The sequence below is a fragment of the Mirounga leonina genome, unplaced genomic scaffold (assembly GCF_011800145.1).
Source record: "Mirounga leonina isolate KUSES-001 unplaced genomic scaffold, KU_Mleo_1.0 Mir_125, whole genome shotgun sequence".
Taxonomy (NCBI): domain Eukaryota; kingdom Metazoa; phylum Chordata; class Mammalia; order Carnivora; family Phocidae; genus Mirounga; species Mirounga leonina.
This window is the reverse complement of record NW_023270305.1, coordinates 43,868,768-43,887,768: the sequence shown is the minus strand read 5'-3', so window position 1 is coordinate 43,887,768 and position 19,001 is coordinate 43,868,768. Positions and strand designations below refer to the sequence as shown.

General features: G+C 49.0%; 1 protein-coding gene across 2 annotated transcripts in view; it reads left to right on the top strand.

The window, feature by feature from the left end:
• The first annotated feature begins 2,998 nt into the window (after positions 1-2,998).
• The window catches only part of VAX2 (ventral anterior homeobox 2), a 28,036-nt gene continuing 12,033 nt past the window's right edge, over positions 2,999-19,001 (top strand). For both annotated transcript variants that reach the window (XM_035001350.1, XM_035001349.1), the window contains exon 1: positions 2,999-3,263. In XM_035001350.1, the coding sequence (XP_034857241.1) occupies positions 3,026-3,263 (238 nt within the window). In that variant the 5' untranslated portion in view covers positions 2,999-3,025. The remainder of the gene's footprint in view (positions 3,264-19,001) is intronic.

Sequence of the window (19,001 nt, the reverse complement as noted above, 5' to 3'; positions counted from 1 at the left end):
ATAGGACACATAGGTCATCGGTTCACTGCCGAGCGAGGAATCCCAGATCACAGTGAGTTTGTGCCAGGTGGGCTCAACATCCGGAGCTCTGCATGTCCTGCTTAGCCTGGGCAGGAGGATCTCCCAGAACCAAACGGCATCCCAACATGTGAGCGTGCACACACACTCAGCAAGGCCAACCCTGCACACCCCTGCCACGTGGCCGTACCTGGATACAGGGGCACTCAGCTTTCCTCACCCAGCAAGCTCAGGAGACAGAACGACAGGACAAGGTCTCCAGAGAGGAAAGAATATGGGTGGGAGTGGCCGGGCACAATCCGCCTTCTGGGCTAGGCACTGGGCCGCCCAGGAGCCTGGATGGCCTGGCAGGCATCTTGGCTGGGCCAGAGCCCATATGGGAGAGTAGATCCAGCACTGCCTTCCCCCAACACACACACACATCCACACACGCATGGGACACACTCTCCGCCTCAGCGCGCAGAAGCCCTGAGTTCCTCACTCGATAGGAGCGGGCACGATCTCCCGGCCGGGGCCCCACCTCCAGGCCTGGGGAGCTGAAAGAGCCCGTCGCCCCAGGGACGCCAAATCCCATCCCGCAAAGAGGGAACGGGAGGAAAAAATAAATAAATAAAGGGCGGGAGAAAGAGGAAGAGTGGGACCTCCCAAGAATTAACCCTCCTCCCTTGCTCCCTGCGGAGCTGCCCGAAGCTAGGGGTGGGGAGGCGGCCGCAACTGCCTGGGTCCTGGGTCCGCGGGATTCTGCCTCTCCCTGTAGACCCGCCCCGATCCCCCAGGAGCGTGCGGGCGTCCGGAAGCCCATCCGTGGACCTCGGAAAAGTTCGCCGGACAGAGACCCGTAGTTATTGGCACTGAGAGACGTTATTTGTGGAATGAAAATTGAAAACAAAACCCGGCAGGGTTCAGCAGGGGCTGTTCTATTTTTCTTTGAACAGAAACTGGGGCCGCCCTGTGGCCGGCAGAAAATCGAGGGCTTGGGGGTCGGGAAGGTTGGAGCCTAGTGTTTACTTTCTGCTTCTTACATGAATAATAAAAATAAGTAAACTTGAAAGAGTTAGAGAGGAGAAAGACTGAAATGCAGAGCGAAGGCGACCAGCGTCCGAATGGGCAGGGGTGGAGGGCACCCTGGCCCATGTGGGGGTCACTGAAGAGTTCTGCCGCCCTTCCAGCGCATGCCGCCTGGGTCCTTCCAACCGAGCTCGGATCTGCGGGGTCGCACTGCCTAGGTCCTCCTGTAAGTACAAACTTCCTTCCCCCCAGAGCCCCAGGGGCCACCAACCGTCAGCACGCAGAGCTGGTCCACGCTGCTCTCCCCTCTGCACACCCTGTCCAGCACCCCCACACCGTCCTGCGCTCCCCTGCCCTACCCAAAGTACCTAGTGGCCAAGTTTCTTTCTTTACTATCTTCCTTTCTGTTAGTACAGAGCAGCAGTCCTCCTCCCCTGCACCCTTTACCCTCCCCTCTTCCTACCTCTCAAACCCTTCACCAAGGCACTGTTAGTCACTCAATTACACAATTGGGGCGTCCAGCCCACCTCGCCTTCTGCTGGGGACATTTGAGATTGGACAGAAGCACACGCACACTGGACACACGCTAAGGCACCGACACACGCAGTCACATAACGGCTCGCCGAATCATGGAGGAGGCACCAGCCACACACTCAGCCGCGCCACAGCCGCTTACCCCAGCACATCCATGGGCCCTGCCCCCGAAGACACTCATCCAGACGCCCGGACAGACTGGAGCACCCTCGCTCACCCGAGCCTGCGGGCCGGAAAAGGAAGCAAAGTCTGTAATGACGGCGCTTTAGCGGAGGGGTCACTGGCCCTCCCGCGCACACACACCTTGTACACACATCTTCGCTGAGGTCTCTCAATCTCTCTTCGGGCCCCTTTCTGAGTCAAACGAAGGGAACGAAGGGCCTGTCCTGTCCTGGTGCTGTCAAAGGAGAAGCTAGAGTCGGGCGAGCACGGGCTCCTTAGAAAGTGCTGGGAACCGGGACGCCTCGGAAGGCCGAGCGCTCTGCCCAGAGCCCCCCACCGCTTGGCTTCCCAGCGCAGCCGGCTTCTAGCAGCGCTCACCTCCGCGCTTCGCTTCTCCCACCCCAGGGCTGGGGTAGGGGGCAGCTCCACGGCGGCGGCGGGGTGGGGGTGGCACAAGTAAACGCCCACCTGCTACCCTAGTCTGAGGAGGCGGGCCCCGCGTGAGGGCCTCCGGCCGCAGGGGAACCCGGCGTTCGCTGCCTACCAGTCTCGGCCTCACTCGACCCTCTTGGTTCCTGGCCCCGGCAGTCTATCTGCACGTGTTGTCTCTGCCCCGGCGAGTGCGGGTCACTCCGTCACTCCCCTGGCCTCACTCAGGTTCACTGACCACATTCCAGGCCTTGCTCTCCCAGGAGCGCCAGGACTGGCCTGCGGTCGGTGTTCGTGAGTGTGGATGGAGGTAGGAGTCTGGGGGCGGCGGTGGAGCACTGAACCCCAGGCCCGAGTCCCTGCCTCCATCTCCCGACCCCGCCAAGCGCCGGAGCAAGGCCAACCTCCTTTCTGCTTGGTCTCTCTAGGGTGGCCTTCCTGGAGCACTATGGTTATTGATCCCTCTGAAAGAGCCAGAGCGCGGAGCCGGCGCTCCCCCGGGGATGAAGGGAGTGGGGAGGAGAGTAGGCGAGGGTTGGGGGAGGGAGTTGATAAACTTTAGGGGAGGACGTAGGACAGGACCCCAGGGCCGCTCCAGCCTCCCTCTGCCGAGCTGGGTGTGGGGCTAGACTAGGGGTAGAGGAGTGGGGCCACCCTCTCACCCGCCCCGCGCAGCTCCCGAGGGAGCGGCTGGGAGTCGGAGAACCCCGGCTCCCGCCCAATCAGCAGGGACGGGTGGAGCAGCCGGGCGGGGGCGGGGCGGGGGCGGGGCCGGAGGAGGAGGAGTCGGGCGGGGGTTGCGAGGGGCGGGGAGCCGCGGGCTGGGCTAGCGTAGGCTGGCCAGGCGGTGGCGAAGGCGGCGGTGGCAGCCGGCATGGGCGATGGGGGCGCCGAGCGCGACCGCGGTCCCGCACGCCGGGAGGCGCGCGGCGGGCGCGGCGGGGACAGAGGCGGAGCGGAGGACTCGGGTGCTGATGCTGGCCTCCGCAGCCCAAGGGAGATTGGAGGGACCTCTGCTTCTAGCCCCGAGGGCTCCAGGGAGAGCGGCGCCGACAGCGACGGCCACCCCGGGCTCGGTGAGGCAGACCACTACCGCCGCATCCTGGTGCGAGGTAAGCGGACAGCTCGCGGCCCTGGCCCACCGGACCCCCACCCTACCGCTTCTGCTGCCTCCACCTCCCAATTCATATACTCAACCAGTCAGTCATCGCTCAGTCATTCATTCAGCAAATATTATTCTGAGCGTCTATTGTGTGCTGAACCTTGAGCTGAGTGCAGGGGACAAAGCGGCGAATGGGACCAAAGAGATCCCCGTGTCACTGCCTTACAGTTCTCAGCCTCTCGGGCCGGCCGCTCACCCTAGGCCCATCCCAGCCGATTACGTTGGCGGGGGACAGACGCGAGTGCCGGCTGCCGAGAGCCAGTCCCCGCCCCGCGTCCCTAACGGCGGGTGCGGAGAAAAGCGTCACTAGCGCTCGGCGGGGTCAGGACGAGGTGGGACCAGCGTCCGGAACCACGGGAGGAAAAGGCCGGCGCTTCCCCGCCGCCTGGCCAGCCTCGTTTCCCACTCCCAGCGACGCCGACCGCACCGGCTGCTCCCGGGAGAGGGCACCGCGACGCGGAGCGCGGCGTGCGCGGCGCTTGCCCGCCTGGGCTTCGCTCTTTCGGCTCCCACTTCCTCGCGGCGCCTGGGCCCAGCCGGCTCTCGGCGCGGCCTTCTCCCGGCCTGGCCTTTCGCGGCGCTCCCTTTCTCCCTCGCGCTTCGCCCTCCTCTCTTCTTTCCTGGCCTTTTCTCTCTGCCGAGCTCTCCTCAGCCCCCTTTTCGTGCCAGCGCTTCTGGACTGCTCCCGAGTACCCAGCTCTGCCTGGCCTCCTCACTGCGAGCCTGAGACTTCCCCGACCCCCAAAGACAGCCTCACGCGAAGCTTTAGGCTCAGCTTTCGCCGGATCCGGGCCTCGCCCAGAGAGATGGGAGGAGAAAGGGGATTCCGGGGTCTCGCGGTTAGCCCGTCCCTAGGAGCCTAAGGTCTGGAGCGCCGGCACCCGCAGACCGGGCGCCCAGAAGAGGCCACACGCGGGTAACGCCCCCCCCCCCCCCGCCACCCGACCTCCTTCTCCAACTCCCTGGCCCGGCTTCCTCCCGCTGCCCTTTTACTGCCTCTGCTTCCTGAGCGCCCTCTTGCAAGCCACGAGGCTTTAGGAGTCCACCGGCCAGAGCTGATTTCCCCCGCCACCAGGGCGTGGGGAAAGGTAACCAGCTTCACGCTGGCCCCAGGACACTCCAGCACCAGGATCCCGACTTTGTCTGATCTGACCTAGGCCACCCACACACAGACTAGGACAGGTTGGCCTGGTTTCACACAGCCTCCCCACAGTGGCTGGGTTTGGGTGGCTCTGGGAATGGGGGACAGGGCCAGTGTTGAGCATGGAGGCAGTCCAATGTAAAGTCGACTGATGACGGTCTGGACACAGACTCAAGGACCTTGGTCTTCTGGAAACACTCCTGGTGTCAGGTGTGGCCACCTAAAGATGGGGCACTAAGTGCTGTTTTGAGGGCAGGCTTGGGTCAGGCAGTTACAGGACTGTGTATGAGGATGGTCCCCACCCAGCAGTAATTCCAGCAGGTGTGTGGACTTGTTGGGCACCTGGGATTAAATTACATCCCTTCTCATAGACTGTAGGGTGTCCTGAATACAAGATGTCAGCAGCTAGCTTGGAGTTCCATTGAGAAAATCTGCAGGGCTTCCAGAAATGAAGAAATCATCTCCTTAAGCCCACACTCCCAGATTAAGACTCTCAAGTCCCTGCCTGTGACACTCACCACCTCAAACCCCATCTGTGGGTATTTGTGAGTTCTGGACAATTGTGAGTTCTATGCCCACCTATCATCCCTTCCACTCTACTAACTCTGCATGTAGAATAAATAAATTCTGTGTACAGATGGCCAGTTTAAGAACTCCCAGGTGTAGACTCAAAGAAGGTAGGAGTGACGTAGCATGGAGGCCACCCATGCTAGGAGCAGTCCACAGGTGGACAGAGATGGGCACCCCCCACACACACACACACTGTACGTGGGGCAGCTTGTGTGCATGGTCAGGAGATACAGTTTCATAAATGCATGTATGCACATACAGCAATGTCATTATATTTGTACAATAAAATCAAAATACAGCACAGAGGGTGTATTTACACACCTAAAAGAAATGAAAGGTAAACAAGACCCTCATAAATCCCTCTGCCCTTTCTCATTTAATGAAAAAGAGTTTATTTCAGGCCTGAGATACCTGGCATGTTATTTAGCCCTCATTCCTCCTAGCCAGGGTCACCTATGTCACTCCTGGCCCCATCGGGCCTCAGGGTAGGGGCTCTAACAGATGGAAGTCCTGGCACTGGTCAAGGGAAGCCTGTAGTGCCTTGGCCTCAGGATGAATGTCCTCCAGTGTGCTTTAAGCAGAGAGTCCATTTTGCCCTTGACCTCCCAGGACACATCCTCCCAAAGTACTTTTGCAGCAAATCATAAAAAGGTGGAAGGGAGGTGTTTGCCATCACAGACCGTTAGGTTGCTGATGGGGTGAGAATTCTGGAAAAGAACCCCACTTCCTCTGGGTCTTTGCACTTCTTTCTGTTTCTTTTCCACGCTGATCTGTTGGGGGGAGTTCCAAGGCACAGCGGAATAGAAGGAAAGTGTGTGTAGTGGAATTAAATGAAGTTGGTTTGGAATACCGGCCTTAGAGTCTTTTAAATTTGAGCCAGTTTCTCTGCCCCTCTGTGCCTCAGTTTCCTCATTGTACACAGAAACCCACAGCTGTCACTTTGAAAGTCAGTGCTAAAGGTCAGAGGTGATGTCTATAAAATTGCAAACACCCGGCGGTATCTCCAAAAATATTCTGTTGAATGAAAGGGGCCCGCTCTGAGGTGACCCACAAACCACTCAGGGAATGGGCCTCCTTCCTCAGAAGCCTCTCCCAGCTCAGCTCACCCCCCTACAGGGGACTTGGTGTCTTTTTGCTTTGGCAAAATGCTGCGCCTGAGTTGGGCGGTGAGCAGCCAAGGGGTTGAGAGCCGGCTGTGGAAAGGAGGATTAGTGCCACCTTGCAGACCACGAGGTGTGGCCTTCCCCAAACCCCTTAGAGGAACCCTCACTCCACCCATCGCTCAAGTTTCCTGCTCCCTCTGCGAAATGCAGGTCAGGGAGCCAGGGAGGCCGACCTTGCTGCATCCCCTCCTCAAAATGGAGGCCACTTCAAGCCGCACATGGACGCAAACAACTCGGCAAGGCTGTGAGGCGTGTGTGCCCAACAGGCATGCCTGCACACCCCCCGGCGTACCCAGCCACGGTTCTACGGGACCAGACCGCCGCGTAGGCCACCGCACACCTCTGCATGCACAGCCCGTAGGTCAGTGAGGAGCACGGATGGGGGATCCTTTTGTTTTGTATTTGGAAAGGGCGCGCCAACCACGAGCTGGAGGCGGCTGGACAGACCGCCTCCCAGCCGTGGCTCTGACCGCACTTGCAGACCAGATGCAGTGGCCTTTTCGGTGGAGCAGGGATGCCGGCAGTTAGAAGACGTGGACCAACTTTCACCCAAAACTTCCAGCAACCTCACAATCTGTGCTCACACCCGTGCACTGGAATACGCCTGCGTGATTCCCAGATTAATCCAGACGCAAATTCAACAACCCTTCTGGATAGAGCCGGCAGGGTCGCCCGCTAGTGTCACCGACTTTTACGAACAATGCTCAGCGCCGCTACCTGCTCATCCCAAGTGGTCCCTTACGCCTCTGGGTGTCAAAACCCCATTCTGGCTGCATCCTCTGTCCTCGACCCAGTGTGAGCACCTTGGCCCCGGTGAAACAGGATCACGGCTGCCCCCAGAGCGCTCCCCTGCTGTGAAAACTGGGGAGCTCCCCTCCTCATTTCTACACTTCTCTTTCTGGGAGCAGGAGGACAGGAAAAGTTAGAGATCCCTTGACTGAGTGAACAACTGGCCCCCACACCACCATTCACTAGCTGAGATGCTTTCACCTGGGAAGTTGATGGATGCACCTGGTGGCTAAGGACATAAGAAAACACAGGAAGACCAGAGCCTCTGGCTCTTTCTGGCAATTCTTGCTTCGGATGTGGGTGTGGGGAAGGGAGGCATTGAATTTAGTGGGGGCAGTGCTGGTGTGGTCCAGAACAGGGAAACTCTGGACGCTTACAGAGGGCACAGAAGCGTACACCAGGCAGGGCCCTGGCTGCCAGACTCATCCGAAGACGCTGGGCAAGGGGCCAAGGCTTCTGGGGCTTGAGCTGAGAGCGGCCTGGGGGGGAACAGACTCCCCCCTCCAGCAGCCAGATCTGGGCTCAGCTTCACTTCGAATCTGCTCGCTTTCTACTCGGATTTACAGAAGTCCCTGGACGTACAGCGGCTCAGCCCTGACCTTGCAGGCCCCACCCTGCAAGTTGGAGCAGCTCCGCAAGGGCACACCTGCCCGCTTGCCCAGAGGGCATTTTGGCAACGGAGAAGATGGAGCAGACGGGGCAGATCGTTGTATCTAAATGAACACCGGATTTTGAGTCCCAGCTCTTGGGCCTTCGGTGGACCTCAGGACCCTAGCCTCCACGAGAGTCTGTTAATAGACGCGGTTACCCAGGACCAGGCCCCAGGCTGCAGTTGAAAGGTTTGAATGGTTCATGCAGGGGACCGCACTTTGGAATTTTGGTTTTATTTTAATTTTTAGTTTGGGAGCCTGTGCAGATGTATTAGGTTTCTTTTTTTATTTCCCTGGGATTGTTTTATGTTTATTATGTTTTTCCTTTTGCTTTGTTTTGGCAGAAGGACCCACATTCTCATCAAGGGTCTGGACCCAGTGCTATCCTTTTGGTCTTTATTTTTCCCTTTATATACACGCCCCCCCCACCCTAACACACACACAGAAGCAGCCCCCACAACCAAATGTGTCGTCTTGTTGATGTGTCTTGCGTGCACTGTTTGCATTTTCAGGGAACTATGCAAGGCTCCTTGTGTTCTCATGCTATTTTTGTTGTTCTGGGCCATAGCTTGGATTCCAGGGCCTGGGGCCCCACTGCCACGTCTCCAGTGTGTGCACCGCGCCCACGTGCAAACACACACACACGCACCTGCAGAGTCAGAGCTTCTAGGTGCTCCCCCACCCCCTCCACCTCCAGCCTCTTCACCCTGCAGGGCCAGGAGGCTGGGACTGTGAGTGAGTACCTGCACTGGAGGGGAGGGAGGGGACCATGGGGGTGTTTGTCCTTGGGCTGATACAGGTCAAGGGATGGCTCCGGTTTGGGACATTGGCCCATTGTGCACCATCTGTAGGGAGAGAGAGCCTTTAGGCGTCCTGTTGGCTCTGGGCCATTTTCTCAATTACCCCTGACTGAGCCTGGGGCCATAGTGGCCCCGAGATCCCTCCCTATATCTCTTTGATTTGCATTGGGGGGGCACAGGAAGCATATTAATTATTCTTCTATTTCCTGTTTGCTTAATATAAAATAAAGATAGCTCTGGGGTGCCTGGGTGAGGCAGTTGGTTAAGCATCCCACTCTTGGTTTCCACTCAGGTCGCCATCTTAGGGTCATGAGATTGAGACGCGCTTTGGGCTCCCTGCTCAGCGCAGAGTCCGCTTGATACTGTCTCCCTCTCCCTCTCCTCTCTCTAAAAATAAATAAATAAATTTTTTAAAAAATAAAAGATTGGCCTTACTCCTCATAAAGTCGGTAGCGGGTTGCACAGCAGTGTATCCCGCCGAGTTCCCTACCCCAGTTTGAGAAATTCTGATAGAGGACACCGAGGCTGAGTGGGCCTGCCTAGGAATCCCTGGGAGCGCGGGGGGGGGGGGGGGGGGGGCGTAGGCGTCTGGTTCGTCCTCCACAGCATCCAGGAGGGAGTTTGGAGGGCGTGAGGGTGCCAGGGTGGCGTCGAACAATGCGGAAAGAAGTGGCAGCGCCGGACCGGATCTGGCCCACAAAGCAGATGAGTGGACGGATGTGGGAAAGCCAGGACCTCGAGCGCAGCCGGGGAGGTGGGTGGGGTCGGCTGTTAGGTGCTAGTTGGGGCCCGCAAAGGCTTCTCGAACCATCTCTCTCTCCCACGTTCTCCTGCGATCTTGCCCTTCACTTGTTGATTGACATCAGTCAATACCTACTAAGTGCCAGGAGCTGCTAGCGCTCAGCTTCCCAAACAAGAGACTGTCTCGGGCACTGGGAAGTGCGGGGTTCCCGACCCGCCCCCGCGGGGAAGCGAGGCCTGCGATAAATTCGAGCGAGGCAGGTGCCCGGAGCCCGGGTCCTGATGCCGCGCCAGGACCACGGAAGAGGTCCCCCGCGCCCGCCAAATCCACGATCTCCCCAGATGTGTTCCTAGCACACAGTACACAGTCGATATTTGTCGAGTGAATGAAATGAGACAAAAGGGTCAACGTCGCGTATTTCATTAGGAAGAAGACTGCAACGCCCTTCCCCGGGAACAACGTTCGTTCTGAGAGGACATCCTCATTTTTTGACGTTACAATACTGTTCCTTCTATGAAACGGTGATGGTGCCAGAACACAGGATAATTGTTAAAACATAAGATTGCCAATGCCATATTTTTGGAATTTTGTGGAGCCCTGTACTTTGGGAACCACCGAAATAGAAAACTTGGAAAACCTCCAATATGTTTCTTTGACTCGGAGCTGGGTCCCCAGGGCCAGCTGGGGAGGCCGCCTAGAGGCCGGTCCCGGCTGGAGCAGGAGGTCGCGGGAGGCGCAGGGCGGTGAGGTCGGTAGTGAGTCTCCCGCCTCTCTGTGGCTGTTAGCTGGAGGTTCCGCGCGCAGAGCCAGCCAGGGGGCGAGGAAGAAATTGCTAGCTAAATCCGCGCCCCTCCTCCGCGCGCAATCCACAGGCCTCCAGCCATGCGCTGGAGTTTAAAATCACTGGGTGACCAAAGCCTGTGTTGGCTCGGTGTTGCCCCTGCTACCGCGCACCGCGTGGGCTGGTGCGGCTGCGGGCAGCCCCGGCCACACTCGCACGGTGGACAGAAGACTGCATTTCAAAAAGCCGTCCGGGCTCCCCGTAAACCGAACCAAACCAAGCCCGAAGCGGTGGAAGGCTCCCCGAGATGGCCGCGGTGCCCCGTTTCAGGTGTGTCCTTCCAGGAGATTTCCCCACTCTTGCGTACAAACGTTAGCAAAAGCCGAATCCTATTACAGAAGCCGTTTTGCAACTTCCCTAGGGGTCATCTTTTCGGGTCAACCATTTCGCGCTGTTCCGTGACGGAACCGAAAGCATCCCTTTGGTTGGGGAAAGCCCGAATTCTCCCAACCTCTGGAGGGATGCTCCGGTTGTTTATCGCTAATGGAAACACTGTGGAATAAACTCCCCCCGAGGCACGCGTCTTTGCGCACTTGAGTGTTTCCGTGAGATAAATTCCTAGCAGTGCAATTGCTCCTCCAAAAGGTTACACACACGACAGTTTTTAAAAACGTGTTTTGTTTAATTCGAAAATAGTAATTTGCTCCTATGATTCGAACTTCAAAACGTTGTGTTGTTTTGCGTGCGCAGTGAAAAATCTCTCCCATCCCTGCCCTCCGTCTTCCAGTTCCCACCCAGCTCCAAGGCAGCCATTTTTTTACTTTCTAATTTCTCCTTCCAAAACCATTTCATGCTTATGCAAGTCGGGCCGCTGTATTATTTTGTCTTGCCTTTTTTTTTTTTTTTTAAACCCATATGGTGACATCTCTCTATATTTTTCAGCACCTTGCTGTTTTCACTTACCAGTATATTTGGGGATGTAAAGAATTTCTTTTTAGGTTTTTCACAGATGCATGGTATTCCATTTATATGGAGTGGGTGGACCATAATGTATGTTGTATAATTCATGTCCTATTGGTGGACATTTAGCTTTTTTCTTGTATGTTGCTATTATATGCAATGCTGCAATAAGTAAACTCCTTCTTCGTCATTTGCACGTGTGTAGGTATATGTCAGGGAAGTTCCCAAAAGCAGGTCACTTGGGTGTGTTTGTAATTTGGAAGATAATGCCAAATTGCCCTCCATAGATGGTATACCACTCCACTCCCCTGTCCCAGCCCCAGTAGGTAGCAATGCCTGAAAGTGCTTGTATCTCCAAATCTTGCCATCAGTTTGTACTGTATATCTTGATAGATATTGTCAAATTATTCTTTGCAATTTACACCCTCATATTGTCATCTTGTTCTTTGTAGTTTATAACCTCATCTTTTCCCTCTGCCCATATTGGGCATTACATATCTTTTTTATCTTTGTTAATGGTATAGGTGATAAGTAGTACCTCATTGGCATTCTAATTTTTATTTCATTTACTATTAATGTAGTTAACTATCTTTTCATATTTATTGGCCAGTATATTTCTTCTGGTGTTATCTATTAACTGATTTCCTTTGACCATTTTTAATTTTCAAATATTTCTTTCCTTATTGATTTGTAGAAACTCAGCATTAAGGATAGTAGCTCATTGCTTTCAATATGTGTTGCAGTTTTTTTAAGTTTATAATTTCCTTCTAATTTGTTTCTGATGTCTTTTATTTTCTGATGTATAAAATAACTTTCCAATTACAAAACCAACCATGCTGTTTTGCTATATCATGTATAAATTGAAACTTCTTCATTTTTCCCTCCATAAAGCATGTACACTCCCAGGATGTAACCTCCCAAACTTTCTCTACTAAATGAAAAATGTAAATATATAAGTTATATATTACAAGAGTGGGATTTTTTTTGCAAATTTTTTTCCGTTTTATAAACATTTGTCAACATCTTGCTGTCTAGAACTGACTTGTTCTTTGTAACAGCTGCATGATATTCCATTCTGCAGATATAATTAACTTAACCAGTCCCCTATTGATGGATATTTAGGTTGGTTCTACTTTTCCACTACTACAAACAATGCATCAGTGAGCATCTTTGTATCCTAGTTTGGACAGATGGTTTTTTAAGGTCTCATTTATGAGACAATCTGAAAAATGTGGAAACATGTAGGACTTTTTTTATATTAAGGAATGATTGGTAATGATTTTGGTTGTGACAGTAGTATTGTGGTTGTTTTTTTAAAGGAAGTCTTTTTTAGAGATACATATAGAAATATTTCTGGATGAAATGATACGATGTCTGAGATTTACTTAAAATTATGAGGATAGAGAAGAAACAGGATTGTTCCTGAATTTGTAATTGTTGCAGTTGGGGGATAGGTATATCAGAGCTTATGACACTATTCTCTCCAATTTTGTATATGTTTGAAATTTCTCATAATAAAATGTTTAAAATAATAAGCATTATTTCACATATATCATATTAAAATTGTGATAGATATTTCCAAATTTCATGCCAAAAATGTATACTCCCAGCAATTGTGTATAAAAGTGCCATTTTCCTCATCCTTCCAACCTAGGTATACTGGATCTTTTAGAGTGAGGTCTTTTCAAGTGAAAAAAAAAATATTTTTATTAGCATTTTTAATTACTAGTGAGGTTAAGCCTATATTCATATATTTATTCTTCATTTTAATTTCCTCTTCTGTGAATTTTTATTCATGTGCTTAGCTATTTCTGTATTGGTTTATTATTTTCTTATAGTTGTGAATGCTATTTTTATACTAAAGAAATAATCCCTTTTTCTGTGACATGTGTTGCAAATATGCCCAAATCTTTTTCTTTTTAAAAAATTTGCTGTGAGGTTAAAAAAATTTTTTTTTTTTTTTTTTTTTTTTTTTGCTGTGAGGTTTTTTTTTCTGAACTCAAATTTAAATTGTAATCATATCTAATGGTCATTTGTCTTGGGGCTTTTAGTTCTCTGTTAGAAAGTTCTTCTCCAACCAAAGATAAAACTCAATTTTGTTACGTAGTCTTTGCAACAAACCAAACAAAAAAGTACACAAGGTAAGATTAGGGAAAATTTTTCCTCCCTCACCAGCTTCCACTGTTGAACAGTGGACAGAAGAGAGGTGTTTATCCTGCAGACTTGATCCTATGTGGACACAAGTACACACACACACACACACACACACAGAGTGTAGTCTTAGTCTTACTTTTTGTTCTTTATAAAAATAGGTTTGTACATACTTGCTGTTTTTATATAGTAGTATATAAGGGACATCCATCCAGGTCAGTGTATGGGGATGTTCCTCATTCTTGTTAATGTCTACAAAAAAGCCAAAGGCATGACTAATCCTGTGATTTTATTAACAATATTTCTGGTGATAAACATTGAACTTTTTCCTTTATTTTTCTCTTACAGACTGTGCCACAGTGAGTCTGTCTTTATCAAAGTGTATCAATATTTCTCTGGAGTAGAAACCTCTATCAGATTTCTAGGACAATGGAATTAGGTGGTTTTTAATTTAGCTAGGCATTATGAAATTGTCCTCTACAAATATTCTTTTTTTTTAATTAAAGATTTTATTTATTTATTTGACAGAGAGAGACACAGCAAGAGAGGGAACACAAGCAGGGGGAGTGGGAGAGGGAGAAGCAGGCTTCCCGAGGAGCAGGGAGCTCGTTACAGGGCTCAATCCCAGGACCCTGGGATCATGACCTGAGCCAAAGGCAGACGCTTAACAACTGAGCCACCCAGGCGCCCCATCTCTACAAATATTCTTAACAATGGAGCTTGAGAGAACCTATATGTTCCCTCATTTTTGCCAGCACATTTTCTCCAGGCTGATAGATAAAATATGGCATCTGGAAAAAGAAAAAAACGATCTCATTTGCTGTTCTAACTTTGATTTTCTCTGATTCCCTCTGAGCTTGAGTATTTTTTCATAGTTATTAGACACTTGCATTTCTTCTTCTCTGAATAACCCTTTCATAAATTTGCTCAGTTTCCCACTGCTTGACTTTACTCATCTCAGTCTCTAGAGGCTGTTTGTACCAGATATTAGGACTCTGCTATGCATGTATTATGAATATTTTCTCCTAATCTGTTGTTTGTCTTTTAACTGTCTCTCATCCTGCAAAAGTTTTTATTTCTAGGTACTCAAAGCTGTCATTTATTTTCCTTTTTAAAAATTGTGTATGTTTTTCTTCAATTTTTGGAGCTTATTTTTATATGAAAAATGTTCATCTATCTCGTGTTTATTTTTGCACACAGTGTGAGATAAATTACTTTATTCCAAATAATGAGCTAATTGTCCAAAAGCCAGGCCTTTAATAATCCTATCTTTCCTCCCACTAATTTGAAATGTCTTCTTTATAGAAATCCTCAAATATGCATGGATTTGCTTCCAGACTCTGGTGTCGGCATCACACCATTTTAGTTGCTGTAGATTTGTAATATGTTCTGCTGGGTGGTAATGCAAGCAGTTTCTCCTCATTCTTTCACATTGTTTCTTCACTATTCTTCCATTTTCAATTTTCCCAATCAACTTGAGGATGAATTTTCCATAAGGAATTTTTATAATAATCACATTGTAGATTAGGCAGGAAGGACCTTGTCACACTTAAAAATCAGCACATTACCAGCTTGTCATGCAAAGGAACTACCCAGGTGGTAGGAGATGGAATCAGGTAGGGCTTCGTGGGAGTCTACTGGGAGAGGGACCAGGAGTGGGTAATATTTGGTCCTAGAGGTCAGGGGCATTGGCTAGCCATTATCAGACAGGAATGACCACCTCTCCCAAGGCAAAGGCTCCTGGGACAGAATCACCCTCTCCCATCCCCCTTGGGCTCACCCCTCTTTGAGGAGACCAGAAAGGCAGCAAGCCTCAGGAGTCATTCCCTTTAGACTCATGCATTTTCACCCTAAGGAGTCCCTACCCACAAGGAGGCCCTGGAATTAAAGCTGTCCCTCCTTCCAGGTGCTTCCCCCAAACTCCACCCAGAAAAGGAACAATTCAGGGAAGGGGGCTCTGTCCAGGGGGCTAGGTTTTGCATCCAAGACAACCCCAAATCTTTGAGTTTTAACAAAACACAACTGTACTTCTCACTCACATTATAAGTCCATCACAAGTGGGCACGGGCTCAGCTTGGTACTCCGAGATCCAGGCTATGACAGTCCATTTTGACTCCTGCTTCCAGGACCATCCCAGTGAGAGGAAAGGGGTGTGGCAAAGTATGAGTGTTCATCTGAAGGTGACTTCACCTTTTCCTTTTGGCTAAAGTAAGTCATATGGTCATATCTAATCTCAAAGTGTAGAAAATTAGTGCAACCCTACCATGTGCTTGGGAGGAGTTGGAAACACTGGTGAACAGCGTTCACGATTTATCCACTAACTTAACTTTGATGAGTGGCCTTCTCTATTATAGCTAAAATAGCAACCACGCACACACACACACACACACACACACACTATGGTTATTGGGTTTCAGTTATGTGGAGAGGGTCAGTAATATCCTCTTATCTTGTTTTATTGTCCTCCCAACATTTGTCATTACATACATATTCATTTTAAAAATTTATTATTTTTCTCTGTCCCCAGTACAAGATCTAAGGAAACAAAGACTTTGTTTATTTTGCTCATTTCTATATCTCCAGACCCTGGAATAGTATTTGGCACATAGTAGGTGGTCATTAAATATATGTTGAATGGTTGAATATGCATAGTTGTTTCGTTTACATAAGTGGGGTATTACTGCATACGTTGTTCTATAACTTTCTTTCACTTAATGTCAGTTCATATAGATACTTTGTCATTCTTTTAAATTGCTGCAATCTGTTTTGTAGTATGAATTACCATGATTTGTTCAGCCATTTCTCTTGTGGGGAACCTTGAGGTTGCTTTCAATATTTTGAAATTTTCAATATTTTGAACAATGCTACAACAAACACCCTTATATATGCTCGGGAGCACGTGAATGTATGCTTTTCTGGATAAATACATACTAAAATAAAATTGCTAGGGCAAAAGTTATGTGCGTCTTTAATCTTGACAAATGCAGCCTTAAAAGGTGGTGACAATTTACAGTTCCACCAACATTGAATGGGAGTGTGGCATTCCCCTACAGTTCATCACTGATTTATTAACCATTCATTAATGTCTTTCCAGTCCTATGGGAGATAAATGATTTTCCATTGTTGTGTGAATTTGCATCATCCTGATTTCTGTGAAGCTGTGCTCGTTTTTCTTATGTTTATTGGTCATTTGACATCTTTTTCTGTAAATGGCCCAGATAAATTACTTGACCATTTTTTTCTAATAGACTATTTCCTTTTTAAAAAATCATTTATTAGGGCGCCTGGGTGGCTCAGTTGGTTAAGCGACTGCCTTCGGCTCAGGTCATGATCCTGGAGTCCCGGGATTGAGTCCTGCATTGGGCTCCCTGCTCGGCAGGGAGTCTGCTTCTCCCTCTGACCCTCCCCCCTCTCATGTGCTCTCTGTCTCTCTCATTCTCTCTGTCTCAAATAAATAAATAAAATCTTTTAAAAAATCATTTATTATTGCATTATATATAATTTTTTTACCATTTTAAAAAGTTTTTTCTTCAATTTTTTTTCTTAATTTTACCTTGATCTTGGTCCTTTTGTCCTACAAAAGGCGTTAGCTTTAATATAGTCGGATATATCCTTTGTCTTTCCTTTACAGCTCTAGTTTTATATCTTGCTCTTCCCAAGCTCAGGATTATAAAAATATCATCCTATATTTCCTTTTAGTACTTTTATCATTTTATAGTCTATGATTTTCTCTCTAATCCATTTGAAAATTATTGTCATTTATGATGAAAGATAGGAATTTAACTTAATTTTATTCCAAATAGATGATTTATGGTCACCCATCTACTTAACTCCATTTATTGACCAGATCCACCTTTTTCCATTTAGAATGCTCCCATTATCATAAACTCTACCACTATGTATATGTGGGTCTTCTTGTGCACTCTTGATTCCATTGTTCTCTGATTTTCAGTCATTTGAATATCATCTTCACCATTTCTGTTATATTTATATTCTGTTTACTTACTTAATATTTTAGCATAATACATTTTAAGATTAAATACCTACTTCTGCCTTATCCTAAGTACATAAAATCATAGGTTTAAATTTTTTCTAGTAAACATTAAAATAAGTACATAACTTTCAAAATGACAAATGTTTATTTATGTACCATTTAAAATCACCTTCCAAATCACAAGTGGAATGTGGAGGCATTTTGGGGAAATGCTACTGTATTTTTCGCACCGATGGATTTGTCCTCATCGGGGACAAAACCTCATTGTAGCTTCATGGCATGTTTTGTTGCTGTTGTTAATGTCTTATTTTGAAATAATTTTTGACTCAAAAGAAGTTGTAAAAATAGTACAGAGAGGTTCTGACAGAGAGGTCCTATGTATCCATCACCCACCTTCTCCCAAAAGTGACATTTTACATATCTATAAAACATTATCAATTAGTTTTGGCTTGTTTTTAGATTTTATTTACTTATTTTTCAGAGAGAGAGAGCACAAGCAGGGAGAGCGGCAGGCAGAGGGAGAAGTAGACTCCCTGCTGAACAAGGAGCCCCATGTGGGACTCGATCCCAGGACCCTGGGATCATGACCTGAGCCAAAGGCAGACTTTAATGGACTCAGCCACCCAGGCGTCCCTCTATAAGACATTATCAAAAGCAGGAAATTGACATCAGTACAATATAATTGACTAGACTACAGACCTTCCTCAAATTTCACCCATTTTTACATGCACTCATTTTTTTGTCTTTATATATAGTTCTATGACACTTTACAACATTTATAGATCTGTATATCCACCACCACAAATCGAGAACTGTTCTGTCACCATCAAGGAACTTCCTCATGCTACCCCTTGATAGTCACACCCTCCCTTACCTAACCTCTGGCAACCATGGATCTGTTCTCTTCTTCTATAACTTTGTCATTGTGATCATTGTTATATAATCTTGGGGACCGACTTTGGTTTTCTTACTCAGTAGAATTCCCTGGAGATTCATCCAAATTGTCGTGTCTGTCAATAGTCATTCCTTTTTATTGCTAATATCCCATGGTATAGCTCTACCCCAGTTTGCTTAACCACTCACCCATTGAAGGACATTCGGCTTGTTTCCACGTGGGAGCTATTGTAAATAAAGCAGCTGTGAACATTCATGTGCAGGTTTTGCCGTGAACCTAAGATTTTGTTTCTCTCAGATAAAGGCCTAGGAGCGTGGTCACTGGGTTCTATGGTAAGTGTATGTTTAACCCTTTAAGAAACTGCCAGATCATTTTCCAGAGTGGCTGCACCATGTACATTCCCACTGGCAGTGTATGAGAGATCGAGTTTCTCTTCATCCTCACCAGCCTTTGACACTCTCAGTATTTTTTATTTTAGCTATTCTAATATGTGTCTCCTGTGGTTTTAACTTGCCTTCCCCAATGGCTAGCGATGTTGAATATCTTTTCCTATGCTTATTTTTATGGCAGGTTTTGATATCTGGCGGGCAAGTTGCCTTTCTTATATGATTCCTGCCTTCCCTAAACCTGAGAGGAAGAGCTGACCTTGTCTGTTCCCTGAGGCAGGAATGCTTGTCTCAGCTCTTCTACAAAGAGGAAAGGACAGGGGACATGTGTGATTTGACCCCAGTGGTCGGGAACGCAGGCTCCAGTGGTCTCCAGAGACTCACTGAGGAGATGTGAAACTGCTATCACCCATATGACACCCACCACCCTTCCTCCAGTCTACACCCCCCAAAACACTTTTAATAAAATCAAGGCCTTTAGGGGCGCCTGGGTGGCTCAGTCATTAAGCGTCTGCCTTCGGCTCAGGTCATGGTCCCAGGGTCCTGGGATCGAGCCCCGCATCGGGCTCCCTGCTCAGCGGGAAGCCTGCTTCTCCCTCTCCCACTCCCCCCTGCTTGTGTTCCCTCTCTCAGGTCTTTCTCTGTCAAATAAATAAATAAATAAAT